At 44.3% G+C, this 18,976-nt stretch overlaps 1 protein-coding gene across 1 annotated transcript in view; it reads left to right on the top strand.

The window, feature by feature from the left end:
* Positions 1-16,935: 16,935 nt before the first annotated feature.
* Positions 16,936-18,976, top strand: part of LOC147022196 (cartilage acidic protein 1-like) — a 211,402-nt gene continuing 209,361 nt past the window's right edge. The window contains exon 1 of the mRNA XM_085890487.1: positions 16,936-17,161. Coding sequence (XP_085746613.1) covers positions 16,936-17,161 — 226 coding nt within the window. The remainder of the gene's footprint in view (positions 17,162-18,976) is intronic.

Raw genomic sequence — 18,976 nt, forward strand, 5'->3', positions numbered from 1 at the left:
CATCCCCACCCACAAAACCCACATGACTCCCCCACCCCATCGGCCTTACATGTGACACCTGCATTTCTAACACTTCGCCGACCATGACCTTCGCTGTTACCACACCATGCCCAATAAAAAAAACAATGTGTGCACCATACATTTCACTTCTTCACTTAAAACAACTCACACAGCACTTCTCACCCGATCCACGCACCAGCCATTGGACAGCCACTCGTGCCCGCTTTGTTACCAATTACCCACTGTCCCGATTGTCACTCTAAAACCCAGCAGAACTTACAAACCCATGCCAATTTTCCCACAATTCATTTTTTTCCACTAAAGGAGGGACTTCGCCACAATCTCACCAGCCGTGCATGGCCCTATATGCTCAGCCCGATCTAGTCTCCCCGACCCCCGACAGTGATCTCCGGATCCGACCTATGAAAGGGCATCTCGGATAGACCTGGCGGTTCAGCAGGAGGATTCACCCTCTCCGAGTCTAAAAGTCTATTGGAGGGTCCCTCCATCGCCGGGTACCGGCAATATCGTTGCATGTGTCCTCTTCGCCCGCACCGGAAACAACTCCCCATAAAGGCCCCCGTGAGTATCGGTGTAATGTCTCTTCCGGTTCCGCACCCCCTCGGCCATAATTGAATTTCTCTATTGGCTGGGTTGGACCCCGCCGCTTTGGCGCACCAACGACCGAATTACCCCTTATCAAACTTAACAGTTTCTGGCAAATTTCCTGAAACATTTGGGTCATGCCAATTTCTCCCAGCCCCCCTCCCTGATCCTGGATCTCCGCCTGTCGGATCGTCACCGATGGCCTCTCTGGAACCTGACCCGGCCGACTCTACGAGGCCAGCCTGGCCGCGCACTCGGCCGCTCGGTGAACGGTGGGTGGATCCTGTAACTCCACTAGCGCTCGGACCTCAGGGTCAGGAAGAGCAGCTAAAAATTTCTCTAGTGCCAGTCTGTCCCATGCCTCCACTGTAAGGTCCCGATACGCGATCCTGACTGATTGGTAAATGTCCTGTGCCAGCTCCTGCACTGTCTCACCCAGCTTTAATCTGCGGTGCTGGAGCTGGGCCCGCACAAGATCACAGTTTGCCGCGAACCCAAACCGACGGCTCAACGCCTCGCAAATGTGGGAGCTGGTCAACATCCCCTCCGCGATCACGTTTAACACATCTGCGGCTGGTCCCCACAACGTTGCCACCAAATTCCCTGTACGTTCCTGCTCATTCCACCCGTTTAGTCAGGAAATGCACTCAAATTGCGTCAGAAAAGCTTCAACGCTCCCTGACCCGTCGAAATTTACCAGGGGGATCACTTTTACGGTGGCCCGCTTCTCAGTTTCTCCCTTGTCCGAATCCAGCCCAGGGATCAAACACCCTTGTGGCTGCGTATCCAATTTCGGAGCCCACTGTGGCCAAAGATGTTTTGTGGTGAGGGTCTCATGGGTCAATTTTGCCTCCTGTTCCAAACGTTGAATGGACCGATTCACCTCTTCCCGCAGGATCTTCTGGGCCCACACAACCTCCTCCAAGGCTCCGTCGCGAGTTTGTAGCTGCTCCTCAACCAACCCGGACACTCTACTTACAAAAGACGGCTCTACCAGGCCTTTATCCAAGACTTCATCTTGGCTCATAATTTTATCTTGTTTGTCCAAACGAGCCTCCAATCCTTTTACCTCCTCCGCCAAATTCATCCCTTGCTTCCTCAGCTCTCCCCACTCTTCAACTTGCAGCTGCATACGAGCATCCACACAGGCACGATGACGTTCCAGGCTTTCATCCACTTTATCAACCCGAATGTTCATTGCATCAATTTTATCTACCAATTTTTTCCGTATATTTTCCCCCTCCAATGTAATTTCTACCTTTGTTTCCTCCAATCTATCCTCGAATTTACTTTGTATTTCTCCCAATTTAACATCCACACACTCCTGCATCTCAGTTTTCATTTTCTCCATCTTTTCCCCCAATTCATCCCTCATTAAATCAATCCGTGCACCCAACTGTACCCCCATTACCCCCAATTGATCTGTCATTTCTGCCCTCTGTGTCGTCATTTCTGCCCTCTGTGCCATGAATTGATTTGCTATCTGTGCCGTCATGTCCCCTATTAAACGTTCCAACATTGTCTGGATCGACATCGCGCCGGTTTCCGGCGCTGCCGGCCCCGTTACGGGCAATGAAGCACGGTCCACGCTCGGAATGGGGAAGGTTCCAACCCTAACCCCGTCTCTCCCCTCTTCCCCGACTCGCTGCCAGACACGTGGCCTTCCTCCTCAATCATCTGCACATCTGCCATGATGCAGAAGTCCCGTTTGCCGCCAATTAATTTAAATTTGAAAAATCCCGCCAAAATTTTCCCGCGCTCGCGCGCTTTTCTGTAGTAATTTTAGATTCCAATTCGTGGCGAGATTTTAATCCTGGTATATAATTTAGAGGGGTTCGAATATCCAACACCCTGACACCAATGTGACGTCCACGGGACTTGAACAGTCCCGCCAACGTAGAATGAGCCGAAACGATGGAGGCGGTTTATTTATTTATAACCAAAACATGGCGGTTCTAATCGCTCTACCGCAAACGGGACGAGGAAGGTGGCACGAGTCACTTTTCACTGAGTTGATGATGTTTATTCGTTTTTATTATTACCAGAAATAACAAGACTCGGCAAGAAGAGGGATCCGGGGCGATTCGACGGGATGGTGTGGGATCGGGCGTGGGGAAAAACACAGACAATTCCAATGAATATAGAGATCTCAAACCTTCTAAGGCACCAAGCACACACACACACACACACACACACACACACACACACACACACACACACACACACACACACACACACACACACACACACACACACACACACACACAAAAAACGTAGCTATTTCTGGTGGTCAGGCTGGACCGTGGTGTGGACGCAACTGTCCCTGGATCGGCGTCGGACGAGCCGGCCTTGCTCTCGTCAGGGGGGCAGGAGAAACCGCGGTGCTGTCGACCTCCTGGTCCTGGCCCAAGTCCGCCCACAGCCGCCAGGGAACCAGCTCCGACGCCAAGCCGCGAGCAGGAGAGGGAGGCAGGTCCGCCCGCCGCCCGACCCCGCACTCAGAGTCAGCAGAACCCCAGAGCTAACCGAAGCGAGGCACGAGGCTCGGCAAGGCTCCCAGACACGATCAAGAACACGATCGATTCAGCACAACAACCAGGACGCTCTCTGCCGCCACAGCTTCCACACCAAAAAAAAAACCACGATCTTTTGGTTGTAATCTTCTTCCTCTTCCTTTTCGACCCCGAACAGAACCTTTTTGTCCTTCGTCCTCGTCACTCCCAATCGAGCCGTTTATTGGCCCACCGCCATCGCCTTCCGCCAATCGTGATCACGGGGCGGAGCCATCCGCTGCACTGTCCTGTGACGTCACGGCCAGTCTTCAGAGAATACCAAAAGGGGTTTACGCAGACACACTTACCCTATCCCGTGTCCCTATCTAATTACGTGACATTTATCATTTCCCCCCTTGAAGAAATGAACATTTACTAGACAACTTATCACCACTGAATTGCTACTTATTACATCGAGATCCTGGTAAACTCAAACAGCATGGTATACCTAATTAAACATCCTAATTACCCTTTGAATGCATACCCCCCCCCTCAAACGTAACAATATATATATATATATATATATATATATATATATATATATATATATATATATATATATATATATATATATATATATATATATATAATTTATTTTGCATGTCAGGGGACCTTTAAGTTATATTTAGACTTCAATTCTGCGTTTTATTTTCATAAATTTTCGTATCGATCATTAAATCAAATGCTTAAAATTTCCTACCAATCGGTTAAGCAATTTCAGAGAAGAGGATTTTAAAAGTTTTTCCTTCAACCCAATATCGCTGCCAAATCACATGAGTGATGATGCCATTGTTGTCAACAAATTTTCCCCATGGGAAGTCAATCATATCTGCAATTTTCATATCGATTGGTTATGCGGTCTTGAAGCAGATTTTTAAAGGTTTTTTTTTTTTCAATTCAATATGGCTGCCAAACCACATGGCTGATGATGTCATCCTTTTAAACACTTTTTCCAAATGGGGATGTGATCATATCTTTAAAGTTTCTCATCAATCAGTCCAGAGGTTTCAGAGAAGGAGGTTTTAAAAGTTTTTCCTTCAATCAAATTTGGCTGCCAAAACCAAAAGACTGATGTCATAATTTTCAAGAAATTTACCTCATGGGTAGTCGATCATTCCTTTAAAGTTTTATGTCGATCTATTCAGCTGTTTAAAAGAAGAAGACTTTTAAAGGTTTTCTTTTTTCAATCAAATATAGCTGCCAAACCACGGGACTGTTGATGTTATCATTTTCAATACATTTTCCAGATGGATAGGTGATCATATATTTCAAGTTTCCTATCGATCGGACAAGCGGTTTTAGAGATCATTTCTTAAAATCTTGTTTTGAAATCCAATGTGGTCACCAAACCACATGGCTGATCACATTTTTTGACAAACTTATATCCTCATGGGTAGTCCATCATATGCTTAAAATTTTGATTCAATCCATTCAGCGCTTTCAGAAAAGATGTTTAAAGTTTTTCCTTCAATCCAATATGGCTGCCAAACCACATGACCGATGATATTTTTCTTTCAAACTTGTATCCCCATGTGTAGTGGAACATATGTTTAAAATTTTGCATCAGTCCATTCAGTGCTTTCAGAGAAGTAAAAATTTATTTAAAAATTTTTATGTTGTTAAATTCAATATGGCGGTTGAAAAAGGTCAAGGTTCAAAAAACTAAATTTGTAAAGCACTAGTTCACATAGGTATCTATAACCAGTAAAAAAATTCAGAAAGCTGCAGCCTGCCTGTAATGGTTTTGTCAGAATCGTCTCCAAAATATTTGCCTGGAACATTTAAAAATAAGTTTAAAAAGAAAGTTATAAAATGTCATAGCCTCTGTTGTTTTAGTAGTTTTGTTGTGCGGAGTTAAATGGCTAGCCCAGATTTATGTACAACCAAATGGCCACAAGTCTACCAGTCGGCCATCTTTGATAAGATTACAAAATAAAGTGAGGGGCACATGTATACCATCATGGACTGTGCTTCTGCCACGTTTGAACAAAATCGGACCATACATGTCTGAGAAATGGTTGGGGACACATTTAAGTAACAAAATGGCCACCAGTCAGCCATCTTGGATCTGATCTCGAAAAAAATGACGTGCATATGTAAGCCATCATTCTTTATCTGTTTACCAAGTTTGAACAACATCGATAAATGCATGTCTGAGAAATGGTTGAGGATGTGTTCAATATCGGGTTTTGCAAAACTAAAATGGCCACCAGTCGTCCATCTTGGATCTGATCTTGGAAACAATGACGTGCATATGTAAGCAGTCATTCATTATCTGTGCGTTAAGTTTAAACACCAGTGGTAAATGCATGTCCGAGAAATGGTTGAGGATGTGTTCGACACCGGGGTTTTTTTTGGTTACAACTGAAATTCCCGCCAGTCGGCCATATTATATCTAATGTTGAAAACAAATGACGTGCTTATGTATACCATCATGTGTTGTCCTTATGCCAAGTACGAATATTATTGGTCCACACATGTCTGAGATATGGTTGCGCACACACTCACGGACACGAAAATTGAGACCAAATCCATAAGCCCCTGTTTCAAACAGAGTCCAATGAGGTGTTGTAGAATTTTGTGGTTCACGTTTTAACCGGCTCGGTCAAATGAAAGCCACAATAAATTCACTGTCCACAACGGAAAATACATTACATCAGATAATTTTATTAACATAGTACTATGGAGTCCAAGCCACTGAGATGGTAAACATCTACAATGACTTGCACTAAGCTAAGATTACATTTTCTGGCATTTATATGCTTTTGTGGGAGTGGAGGGGGCTGATGAGCATTAGGCAAAATAACTCCAACTGCAATACGTGTCTACTAGGTGAAAAGCGAATGACATAATCATGGCAAAAGTTGGTGTTATCAACCAGGTCACTTTGTTCCATTGCGAGACATTCCTTTTATCAACATTTAGGTCAAAAGACTCTTGGGTAAAGGGAAGCATAACTGACAGCCAATTCGACTTATAGCATAAATATTAAATTTATAAAGCACCGGCAACAATTATAATTGAGAGCACATTGATATAATTATTTTCTCCCACATAATAATCTTTGCAAGAACAATTGGCTTCCAGTGGAAAACCCACTGAAAGACTACTACTACGACTACTACTAATGATAGGAGGGGAAATAAAACGAGACAAATAGGGGATGGCTTTAAGCTTTTTTACAATTGTGGAGATGGGAGTAGAAACGGTGTTGTATAATACTGGATAAGGATTTCAAGGAAAAGTTGGTGGTGATGGAGAGAGTAGGTGACAGAGTTGTGTGCATGAGTGTAGATGCTGGTGGATAAGCAATCAGTGTGATCAGTACTTATGCCCCTCAGGTTCTATCATTATTATTATTTTTTATACAGAGTCAAGGCTTGTGAAAGAGTACTAGTACTAGGAGACTGAATGGATCAGAGCAGAGCAGGACAAAATAAACAGTTGAGAGATAGGGGAGTGGGGGGGGGGGGAACAGCAGAGTTGAAGGCCGAAAGAGAAAGAGAGAGAGAGAGAGAGACAGACAGACAGACAGACAGACAGACAGACAGACAGACAGACAGACAGACTGACAGACAGACAGACAGACAGACAGACAGACAGACTTGCATAAACAATGTGTGTGGTAAGGAATGAGTCTATTCCTCATTCTCCATGCACTGACCTCACTCCCCAACACCCCCAGGAATACCTCTGGCTACGGCTTCCCCTCCACTCCCACCTCATGTTTATATGTGTACTGTACCGTCCACCGAACAGTGATGACTCCATCTACACCTCACTATCCGAAAACATGGACCATCTTCTATCTTCTCATCCAAACTCTCTCTTCCTCTTATGTGGCGACTTCAATTGTCATCACGCCAGTTGGCGAGGTGTGGGTACCTCTCTCACCTGTCATGGCACCTCAGCAAAAGCTTTCTGCGACTCATTAGGACTGACTCAATCGGTCAACTTCCCGACCCGGATCTCAACCAATGGTACTCCATCTCTTCTGGATCTGATTTTGACAAATTTCCCTGACAATATCTGCTGCTTTTCTTCCACTCCAATCGGTTCTTCTGACCACGTCCTTGTCAAAGTGGACATCTCACTGCCGTCGAGTCTGGCATTTCACTCAAGTCGACTGGCAGGGTCTCCAAGCAGCCATGAAACTTACAGACTGGTCTCCTATCACTACTTTCTCAAACATCAACTCATCCTGGGAATTCTTTCAAAGAAACTTGCTCTCCCTTATGCACAGATTTATCCCCTCTCGTGTTCAGTTGTCCTACCCTTCCTCCCGCCCTTGGTTTACTAAAGCTTGTGGCGAGGCTGTTGTCCTGAAACAACTTGCCTTTGCCTCATGGAAAGCAAACCCAACTGAGGGCAATCTCAGTTCCTTCCACAAAGCTCGGAACAAGTGTGTATCTACCTTCAGGAGAGCTGAAAACATCTTTCTCATCTCAAGTCTGAACTCTCAAACCTCTCTCCCTCCTCAAAATCCTGGAGGCATTTAATCAAATCTGTTTCTGGTGTATGTTCCCCCTCCATCCCCTCCCTTATCTCAAATGGCCGCACTGCTGATACCACACGTGATAAAGCTGAATGTCTAAACTCGGTGTTTGCAGAAAAATCTTGTGCCCTAAACCCATCACTTTCTCTACCCACCTTACCCAGTCGCACCCAACTGTCCCTGGACTCTGTGTCCTTTTCTCCTGACAAGGTGGAGAGCTTGCTTTTAAACCTTGACTCAGATTCTGCAACCGGTCCAGACGGCATCAGCCCACGTGTCCTCAAAGCCTGCTCTTCTGCTCTTGCTCACCCTCTCTCTGTTCTATTCACCCTCTCATTTGCCCAAGGTCATCTGCCATCTGCTTGGAAATCTGCTAACATCACTGCCCTGCATAAAAAAGGTGCAAAAACAGATCCCTGTAACTACAGACCAATCAGCCTTCTCCCAATCATCAGCAAAGTTATGGAATCCATCATCGCTTCAGACATGAAATCCTTCCTCTTCTCCAATGGCTTGATTTCCGATCATCAATTTGGTTTCAGACCAGGTCACTCTACCCTGGATATGCTGCTTCTGCTCTCCCATCAATGGATGGAGGTCCTCAATGCCAGACAGGAAATCCAAGCCGTATCCCTGGACATATAACGTGCTTTTGACACATTCTGGCACCCTGCACTACTCAGCAAACTCTCTTCCCATGGTATTCAAGGCCATCTCCACTCATGGCTCGCAGACTTCCTCTCCTGTCGCAGTCAACATGTGGCCCTAAATGGAGTTCTTTTATCCCCCCTTCCTGTCCAGGCTGGAGTTCCTCAAGGTAGCATTCTGTGCCCTGTTCTTTTTCTGGTTTTCATCAATGATCTCTCAGACTCTCTGGAAAATCCTCTATTTCTCTTTGCCGACGACTCCACCCTCTGCCGTACCATCTGTCATCCCTCAGACCGGCAAGCAGCAGCTTCTTCGCTCACTGCAGATCTGGATAAAATCACAAACTGGTCCAACACGTGGAACATGTCTTTCAATCCAGACAAATCTCACACTCTCACTATGTCTCTTCGAAAGGACCATTTAGAAAACCCCCCCCATCCACTTTCTCAACAATCATCTGGAAGAAGTCTTTTCTTTCAAGCTTCTGGGTCTCACTATCTGCCATGACCTTTCCTGGGAAAGTCACATTTCCAACCTCGCCTCAAAAGCCAGTTGCCTACTGGGAATCCTCCGTCATGCAAAGTCCTTCCTCGGCCCTCTTGAGCTCCTGACCACTTACAATCCTTTTGTCCGTAGCCTGATGGAGTGCTGCTCTCCCCTTTGGGCTGGTGCTCCTGCCTCCCACCTTTCTCGGCTTCACGCTGTCGAAACCACGGCATTTAGGATCATCGGCATCTCCCGCAATGAAGCTGAGTCTTTGGGTCTCTCACTCAATCACTGCAGGTTGGTCGGTGGTCTTTCTGTCTTCTACCGACTCCTCTCCAGCCTTGCCCCCCTACTCTCTCTGCGATTTGTCCCCACCACATTTCCACAGGGCGCTCAAGGTCCGCCAACAACCCCCGTCTGGTAAAACTACCAAAATCACGAATCACTTCTCATCTTCACTCTTTCATTCCTCTTTTTTTCCCGCCTTTGGAATAAACTTCCTCACTCTATTCTTTCCCATTCTTCCCTCCAGGCTTTCAAAACAGCTGTTCACCACCACCTCTTATCATCCCCCATCCAAATCCTCGATCTTTTCTACCCCCGATAATCCACACAAGCCCACTTCCTTCAATTCCCCTGCTTTCCTTCCTGAAAGTCCCTGTAATGTCCATCTTCTCTCCGCCATGTTCCCCGTCCCATCCCCATCCCTCTCCCTTCCACAGTTCACCTAATGTGTCTGTTCCCCACTGTTTTGTCCCTTCGACTCCCTACCCTCTTGTCTCATGCCCCCTTGCTTTGAGTTGTGTGTTAGCTCTCATACGAGCCTCGATAAGGTATACAAAAAAAAATTCCCCTCTGCATCGATCCTGTATTCCAGATACTCCACCTCTTTGGCTTGGAAAAGACATTTTTCCTTGCGAACAGTCTGTATTTGAAAGTTTCTGGAGCACTATGTCCACAATTTTCACATGGTCGGCCTCAGTCTCCCCCAAAATTAAGATGTCATTAATAAGGAGACTGACATGGGGAATAACCTGCAGAAGGGTGTCCATGCTTCGCTGGAAAATGGAGGGTGATGAGGAAATCCCCAATGGGAGGTGGGTATATCTGAAAAGGCCATGGTGAGTATTTATGGTTGTGCAATCCTTTGAACAATCTGTTCAGGAAAGATGAGGAGATTGGGACCATACTTTGTGCAAAGCATTGGTGCTGCTTAAGCAGTTTCCTTGGCTATTGGGCACAATCCTGGATGGGTCACCACTCTGACACAGTATACCAGCAAGCTGGCACTCATTTTGCCCTCCCCGAAAGGATGACAGGCTGAGATAACCCCACCTGGTATTAATTCAACAGCTGAGTGGGATTTGAACTCAGGACCATAGGATCCAAAGCCCACCACCCTAACCATTAAGCCAACACCAGGCATATCCTTTGAAGCCTCATCCAAAGGTAATTGCAAGTATGCACTGCTGAGATCAAGCTTCCTGAAAGTCTGTCCTCCATTTCAGGTGGCCTTCGAGTCCTCAATCCGAGGAATCGGATAGCTGTCAAGTTTTGCCGCTTGATCTACAGTAAGCTTATAATCACCACATATGCAAACTTGGCCATCACTTTTTAAGACAGGCACTATTGGGTTCCGCCCAGTCTCAGAACTCTACGGGTTGTATAATTCCCTCCTTCTGGAGGTGCCCAAGCTCTAGCTCGACCTTCCCCTTCATGACATAGGGCACTGACCATGGTTTGAAAAACTTTGGCCTAGCCAATGAGTCCACATGGATTTTAGCAGTCATGTTCTTCACTCTGCCAAGTCCACTCCGACAAACTTCTGGGTATTGTTCCACTACAGGTTCGTACAATGTCAATGCTCCAATTAAATGTGACAAATCTCAGCCCATTTCAGCTTGAACAGCTTCAGCCAGTCACACCCTACAAGGCTTGGGCTGACACCGTTCACGATCATTACAGGTACGGTGGATTTCTGGCCATCATATTGTACATCAACAGCAATCGATCCAACCACCTTGATCTATTCACCTGTGTAAGTGCATAAAACAGCACAGGATTTGTGCACTGCACCGTTTCTGCTTCCTAAATCGCATACTGGACCTATTTTTACTTCTACAAGCCTTGGCAATATGCCTGACATGGTGGCAGAAATTGCACTCTGTGTCCTTAAGCCCGCATTCGTCAGGTGCATGGGATGAAGTAGAACATCAGAAATAGGCTGCAAAATTTATATTTGAACTACGACCCCTGTCCTCGTTTTGAGGGCCACAGTTACCTTGGTTGCCAGTACTGGTCACACTCCAGGACTGCTTGTACTGTTGATTATAGACCCAAACTTTATGTACTTTCTCTTCCTTCCCTTGTGGAAAAACAGAGGCATTCATTGCTTGAATACCTGTTGCATTTTTAGCAACAACTTCCATCCCATGAGCTATTTCTGTGGCTTTTTTTTAAATCCAAACGCTTCTCTGACAACAACCTACGTTGAATGCGCTCATCTTGGAGACCGCCCACAAGTCTATCCCTGAGCATTTCCTCCAATGTCACCCCAAATTCACAGTCCTCCGATGTGTGCCTCAAATCAGCAAGATGTCCTGTAATCGATTGGCCAGGTCTTCGAAACAGAGTTTAACTTGAACCTTTGCGCAATCGGAGATGGTTTGAGACGAAGTTGTTCTTGAATGAGCGCACAGAGTTCGTTGAAGGTATAATCAGAAGGTTTCCTCGGTGACACCAGACTACGCATGAGACCATACATTTTAGATCCACAAACACTGAGTAATATAGCTCGCTGTTTGTCTGTATCTCCAATGTCATTAGCGATGAAGTGTTGGGCCAGTCGCTCTGTGTATTGCACCCAGTCTTCAACATCCGTGTCAAATTCATTTATCTTGCTGAAAGACACCATGATTCACACCGGAAATGAATTCACAGAAAATTCATACACTTGCCGTTTTACCCTCATCGCCAAATGTAATATATCACTCAGAGACCTTCCAGGCAAGGAGTTTAATTCAGACACACCGAGCCACCGATGACGATAGGGTGCAGATGCTACAGATGCCATGGCAAAATAATTCAGCCATTTCCAGCTGTGATCTAATCAGGTTGAGATCGTGTCATGAGGAATAGATATCTGTCATATGAAAACTAAATATTCAACATTTTAAAAAAAATACTGCTTACACAAAAGTACAGGGACTGATGATCGGTCGGTTAGTCGGTCGGACAGAGCTCATTTTATCGTCTTCGTTTCCAACTTTGTTTGAGGCACGAGGTATAATTAAAAATTGAACACCTTTCAACACTCTTTGAAGCCTTGAACAAGATGGACATAGGTATGTTATCAGAACATTTAAAGTTGGCTGCTCACAAGTGACCACAGCCAGAAACATCGGTGTCATAAGAAGAAGACTGTGGAGTAACGGAACAGGTATTGTGGCAAAAAATCATTTTCTGAATTAACGAGAACAATTTGTAGTTTTAATGGTAGATTTAATGTCAACTGAAATGTCAGACAGGGTTGTGTGTCCAAGGACAATTCAATTGCAGCTTTTTCTATATAAAAAACATCAACATCACTGTTCTTGAAATCCATGTTTCCAATCTGACCAATTTCAAATTCTTCTACATATGTGAAGTGAAATCAAATCATAAACAAGAATATCAAGAATGTAGGTGCTATATAAATTGACAGGTGGGCTCAGGTAATGTTTTCATGATGTCTTCCTTGAAGTTCAGAGATGTTGGAATAGGGTCTTTGCAGCAGTTTAAGCAGAATAATGACCAGTTTATTCACTCTTTCATATTGGAAATAAGCATATTTAGGAAATTAATAGATTGGGGATAAAGTGCTGAGCAAGTGGTCATCACCTCATTGAGGAGCTTGTAGAAGGGCAGAGGAGAGATCAGTATACTTTTATAAAAACTACAAGGATATTTGGAGATTAAGGAAAGGCAACCCAATTTATCTAATAAATAAAGATGAGTTTGTGTCTGTGGTTGTGTCTGTCTCTCTGTGGGTCATAAGCGCCGCCCATTATACAGGCCACGCCCTCCAGCCGTCCAGAAAGTGCATATAAAAATAAATAAATAAAGTCCCTCAAGGGGTGGGGTGGGAGGAGGCAGGAGAAGGGGTGGGTTGGGAAGAGGGACCCGGCGTTGCCCAGCAAAACTGCGAATCATGAGAAATGTACTGAGATTGGAACAACAAACAGGCCAAGCCACATATGTTTTATTGGATTTATATTAAAATAGCTGTAATCCTATTAGCTGTACTTACATCAACCTGAAACAAGGAAAAATTAATCCGCATTATGCATTTTGTTTGCCAAAAGCATAATTCATGGTATTACTCTCCATAAAATGCTCTTCAAATAAGTTTGTTTAATATTATATGGATAAATAGATGGAAATGTCAAGGTGCCAGATCTAGGCTAGGTGGGTGAGAGGGTGCAGGCCACCAAATTTTGTGATGGCATCACATGTTCTCAGCCTCATGTTGAGATGTGATTTGCGTGTTAAAGCAGGACTTCTGCAATGCCACTGTTGCTGTGGTGGATAATCCTAATATATCTCTTTAGTGTCTGAATGACATGTTCTGAGTTTCGTGCTCTTCCCAAGTCAACTTTGAATGTCCACCAGAAAACAATCACCATGGCTTTTTTTAATTTTCATTTTGTATCGATAGTTGAGGTTCATGGAAGAGATAGTATTTGTATACTGAACAGATCAGGATGCAACGGGACATAAGGAACAGTGGAGAGAGGGGGGGAAACAACAACATCAGTTGAAGGTAAGATAGCGGGTGATGGGGGAACCATGTCTGCCATGCAGAAACCAGGGGGGCGGGGGTGGGGGGAGGGATGACAAAGCATGGAAAGAGCAGAGGGTGCAAGATTGGAAAGGAGGCAGAAGAAGAAAGACACCACTGACCTGCCGGCGATGGCGTAGTGATATATCCATAGACTCAGCCTTATCTCAGGAGATTCCAATAATCTTGAAGGCCTTGATTTCCATGCCATCAAGCTGAGCAAAATATGAGGCAGGTAAGCCAGCCCATAGGGGAGAACAGTACTCCACCAAGGTGTGGATGAAGGCCTTGTAGGTGGAAAGGAGTTTAGGTGTGCCAAGGAGGGACTTTGTGCGATAAAGGATGCCCAATCGGCAGCTGGCTTTGGAGACCAACTTTGAAATGTGGTATGCTCAAGAAAGATCATGGCTGATGGTGAGACAAACAAATTTGATTGGCTGAACTTCCTCAAGAGGTCAGGTCAGGCCAGGTATGGGAGCATATGCTGGAGCAGCGCATTGCTGCTTTCTCTTTCCGCTGGTACTCCAGGGGCCTCCGTCTGACTATCCCCCAAGCAGATGCTCGCTCAACCTGCTGCAACCACAAGGCACGTGGTTGGCCCGTTGGCTTCCCCTACTCACGAGGCTCCCTCGCTGAGAGAATCTGATGAGCAGGATCAGCTTCAGGAAAACGAGCCTCAAGTCCATACAGCCACAGCTGGAACTCATGGACTAACAAATCTCATCTGAGTCTTTCTCAGAAAGCACTTGTTAAATGCAAAGTCCAACCATCAATAACCAAGGCGTCTCCAAAGAGAACTGCTGGCTAAGGAGTTAAGACTTTGTCTCAAATCATTGGTCAGAGTCTAGGTCTCACATATGTAGAGCAAAACTGGAAGCATCAAGGATTTAAAGACTCAGACTTTTGTCCACCTGCATAGGTTCCAACAACACCACACCCCATGAGTGAATGAATGACTCCCCAGGCCCAACCTCGACATCTGACTTCTAACTCACAACATATGGAGGAAGACATGAATGTCACTGCCAATGGAAGTGAATCTCTCTGTGACCTCAACACCCTCACAACAAACAGATACAGACAGGATAGCAGTATCCAATATGTCATTAAAAGTCTGGATCTTAGTCTTGACACAGGAGACTCATAATCCCAGTGGCTCTGACTTCTCATTCAGCACAGTTAGGACCGCCATAAGGATATCTGAAGTCTCTGCATAGATGATTGCATCATCGACAAAATCAAGCACTCACCTGAAAGGGATTGCCTCAAGTGCACCCAAGGAGACCACTGTCTTGTGGATGACACCCCAGCACCACCATGATGTACACCAGCACAACCTGACCGAGCAGTGTTGCCCCATGGTTTCCCCCCTAGAATCAGAGGCTCGGGGTAATGAAAGCTTTCCCCCAGTTCAGTCATCTAATGAGCTGCCCTGTGAAGGAGCAGCTGCACAGGAGGTACTCCCATGGAGCAGAATCATCAAAGTTTGATTCCTGTTTTTCGTATTTGTTGCGGAATGTAGTGTAACTGTTTTACATTGCCAGAGTGCAAATCCTGCCACCAACCTCATAGGAACGGCTAACCCAACTACAGGAAGATATCTGTGGACACTGTTTGTCATGCCAGGTATGGATGGCCGTTGGCTCACTAGGAGCTCCTCCGCCCTTTGACAGGTTTTGTTTTTAGTCCTTCTTGGTGTCCATATTGATACACCCTCCTCACGAGGAAGCCTGTTGGGGGAGTTGGTTTAGTTGCCAACAACCCAACCATGGAACAGCTAGTACAGGTTCACATGGTACCTGTAACAAGTCACAGATGTGATCTGACCTGACCTGACCTGACATGAAGATTAAGTAATAATCCTATACAAAAGGATTATTATACTGTTTATTACTTACGAAATCTAAAGATTTCGTAAGTATATTGTTCGCTTCCGTCCTCTGTTTGTGTGTTTGAAACTTACGAAATCTAAAGATTTCGTAAGTATATTGATGACTTCCGTTTCTGTTTGTGTGTTTGTGTTTGTTTGTAGGCACGATAACTCGAGAACGGAAGAAGCTACCAATGTCAAATTACACCACGTGATTCAGGAGGGTCATAGCTAGCGCTGATTAGATTTTGGTCATAATCGGTCGAAGGTCAAGGTCACAGTGAGGTCAAACATCCAAAACATGATAACTCGAGAAAAGTTACCACAGGTATTGTTGACGGAGCGTGAGTTTGGAAGATTGAGGTAAGTTCGGCAGAATTTGTGTGTCAATTCGTCGAGTTACGGCTGTTTTAAAAATTTCAGTGTTAGCGCCCATGGCACAGAATGGCTTGCCTAGTTGTAGGCCACGTTGTTTTCGATACAGATGGTGTTTAAAAGTCATTTTTCATCCCAATAAAGCTTATCGTCGCATGCCTGACTCGCGAAGCTGTCGGATGGTGTAAAGATTGTTTGTGGATGGCCAAATATTACGCAGGGTTCGCACGCCTCCTGGAAAGTCCTTAAAACTCCTGGAATTCAATTCCTATCCTGGAATGTCCTGGAATATGCTTAAAAATCAAATTGAACTCCTGAAAACTCCTTTAAAAATTATATTTTGGATTTCTGACGATCACCTTGTCAACGTCTCGAAGAATAAAAGAACCCAATAATAAAATAAGTATTATGCGTCTTTTTAGAGTCTATGACACTATAATGTGCTTATTAAAAAAAAAACAAAAAAAAATTTAAATTCTTCAATTTTAATGTATTTCCTACAAACACGAACCGTTTTTTGTAATTACGTAAATATTGGTATTCCCGCCAGTAAACTGGCGGCTCTTCCATGCTCGTAGTACTTATACAGCGCCTCGGCATTTTTTGGTGTCGGCTCGCATCACCATCGAGGAGTGCCGTGGGCATGCGCATAAAACTGTGAGCACAGGCTCCGCCCCTTGTGCAAGTTTAATCTCGCGGGAAGTTGACTCCTTGTGTTGTTCTATTTCCTAAATCATGGCGGCGTCGGATCTCATCGTTCTGATGGTGATGTTACCTGATGGTGAAAAAAAGTAAAACGATAAAAAAAGTTAACGAACATTATCGGACTAAAAAAATCGAGTTAGCGGAAGTTAACTGGTCCAATAACGATAAAAAAATGTTAACTTCGATAATTATCTGTTATCGCTTTTGTGCCCAACACTGTTGTTTACACACTTCAGCGATCGTGAACTATGCCCCCCGGGAGTGCATATTCAAGGAGTGCTGGCTCAAACATCCGGAATACGTATCTTGGTTGGAGTGCGGCACAGGTAAATACAGTGCAAAGTGTAGTATTTGCCTGAAGATTTTCGACATTTCCAACATGGGCGAGCCTGCCATTCGGAACCATGGAAAAGGATCAAAACGTAAGCAGTTATTGGAGCAAAAGAAGGCAGCTGGTGGATGCACCATTCGAGATTTCTTCTCTGGATCATCGAAGGCAAATGAAGGGCAGGGGAGCACAGTTGCTCCAACTCCAATGCAACCGAAGCCCTCAACTGCGCCACTAACCTCATTCGTCTGGCCGTACCGATTACCTTACATCGGAAGTATTGTGGACTCTTAAAGTGGTGAACTCCCACAACTCTTTTAATTCATGTACTTGTTCGCGCAGATGTTTCCAGATTCAGAAATTGCGAAACATTTCTCCTGTGGTGAGCGAAAATGTGCATACATGTGCAATTACGGTATTGCACCGCACTTCAAGCATCAACTAACGAAAAAAAATTCTGATGAAGATGGTTATGTTCTTCTCTTCGACGAAAGTCTTAATCAAAATACGAAGAATAAACAAATGGATATACATGCCCGAATCTGGGAAAAGGATCAGGTACTGTAATTAATTATGCGTTAATTATATTATACATGTAATGCAAGTTCCAAAATATGACACTGATCAAAATATGACTTTGACTTCATTAAAAATTGTGCCAAAAACTCCTGGAAAATTGAATTTATTGTCCTGGAAAACTCCTGGAATTTTCTTTTAATGTCAGTGTATGAACCCTGATTACGGGTTTATGACTGATAAAATAATATTAAATAATTCCATAAATTCCTGTGGATAAATGGAGTATTTTTGCTTCGGTCAACGCTACGAGTTCGTTTTAACTTCGATTTTAATTTTATCTTCGGTTTTTGCGATCGCTTTGGACGCTTAAAACTCGGTTGTCGAAATTCTGGTAAAAATCGGATGTTTTGGAGACGTTTTAAGATTGTATAAAAATATTTCACCCGCCGTGTCACGGCTCGTCACATGGCGCAGCGCGCTCGAGCAGACACGTCGTTGAGTCACGTATAGGTTTTGCGTGTGCGCGCTGACGTCATCACACTCGCCCCAGCGTCCTTTCGAGTTGGTGGGGCTGTCGAGTGTGACCTTTACGTTACGTTAATCCGCGGTAACTCAAGAACGAAAGAAGCTACCAATGTCAAATTACACCACGTGATTCAGGAGGGTGATGGCTAGCGCTGATTAGATTTTGGTCAAAAGCAGTCAAAGGTCAAGGTAACAGTGAGGTCAAACATTCCATTTTTGATGGTTTGGTACAGAATCATCGTAGAAACTTCTGGTTTGCGTCGCTACCTTCTCTAGAGACAGCTTTTATAAGACAAGGTCAGAGGTCAAGTTGACGATTTCGTAAGTACCAGTCGATGACTGCTTGTTTGTTTATCTGTCTGTCGATCTTACGATTTTCTCTTCAACTTCACTCGGGACCATAAAACCCATTTCATTATGAAGAACTTTGTCCAAGGAGTTCTGGTTGCATTTTATTTTTTCCATCATGAATTACCTTATATGAGTTTTTATTATTTTAACTTGCTTAACCGTTATTTTTGACAGAATCTGAATCATCGTGAGATGATGGAATCTCATGAGATTGTAAATGAAACTTGTTTTTTAACTTTATTTAATTTTAACATTGTTCTTAACAAACGAAAACAGGAATGTTGCTTCCAACGGGAAGAAAGGGGGGAGAGATTGTGAATTTAACATCTGTTTTTATTTACTTTGAGCATTGTTCTTAACGAACGTGAACGGGAACAATGTAGGAACAGTTCAGGCATGTTTTAATCACTCAGGTATTCACCATCATGCTCCTTTCATTTAAAGTTATAATTTCTGCCGAATTCAATTCACATGTTTAATGTGAACGTGAAAAAGGATGTGATGCACCCTTTTTTGAATTGAATTGCCAGTGGATGGAAATTTTCCATGTTTCACGTGGACAATAAAAAAATAATGAAATTATATAAAATGCCCTCCTCCTCCACCAAAGTCCCTTGTGTATCCTTGTGTAATGTTGTTAAGAATGGGAAGATATTGTGAGAGGAGGACAGAGAATTGGGGGTAGTGGGCAGAGATT

This window comes from Eptatretus burgeri, chromosome 8 (genome assembly GCF_056783735.1).
Source record: "Eptatretus burgeri isolate ZD-2024b chromosome 8, Ebu_testis_v1, whole genome shotgun sequence".
NCBI classification, from domain to species: domain Eukaryota; kingdom Metazoa; phylum Chordata; class Myxini; order Myxiniformes; family Myxinidae; genus Eptatretus; species Eptatretus burgeri.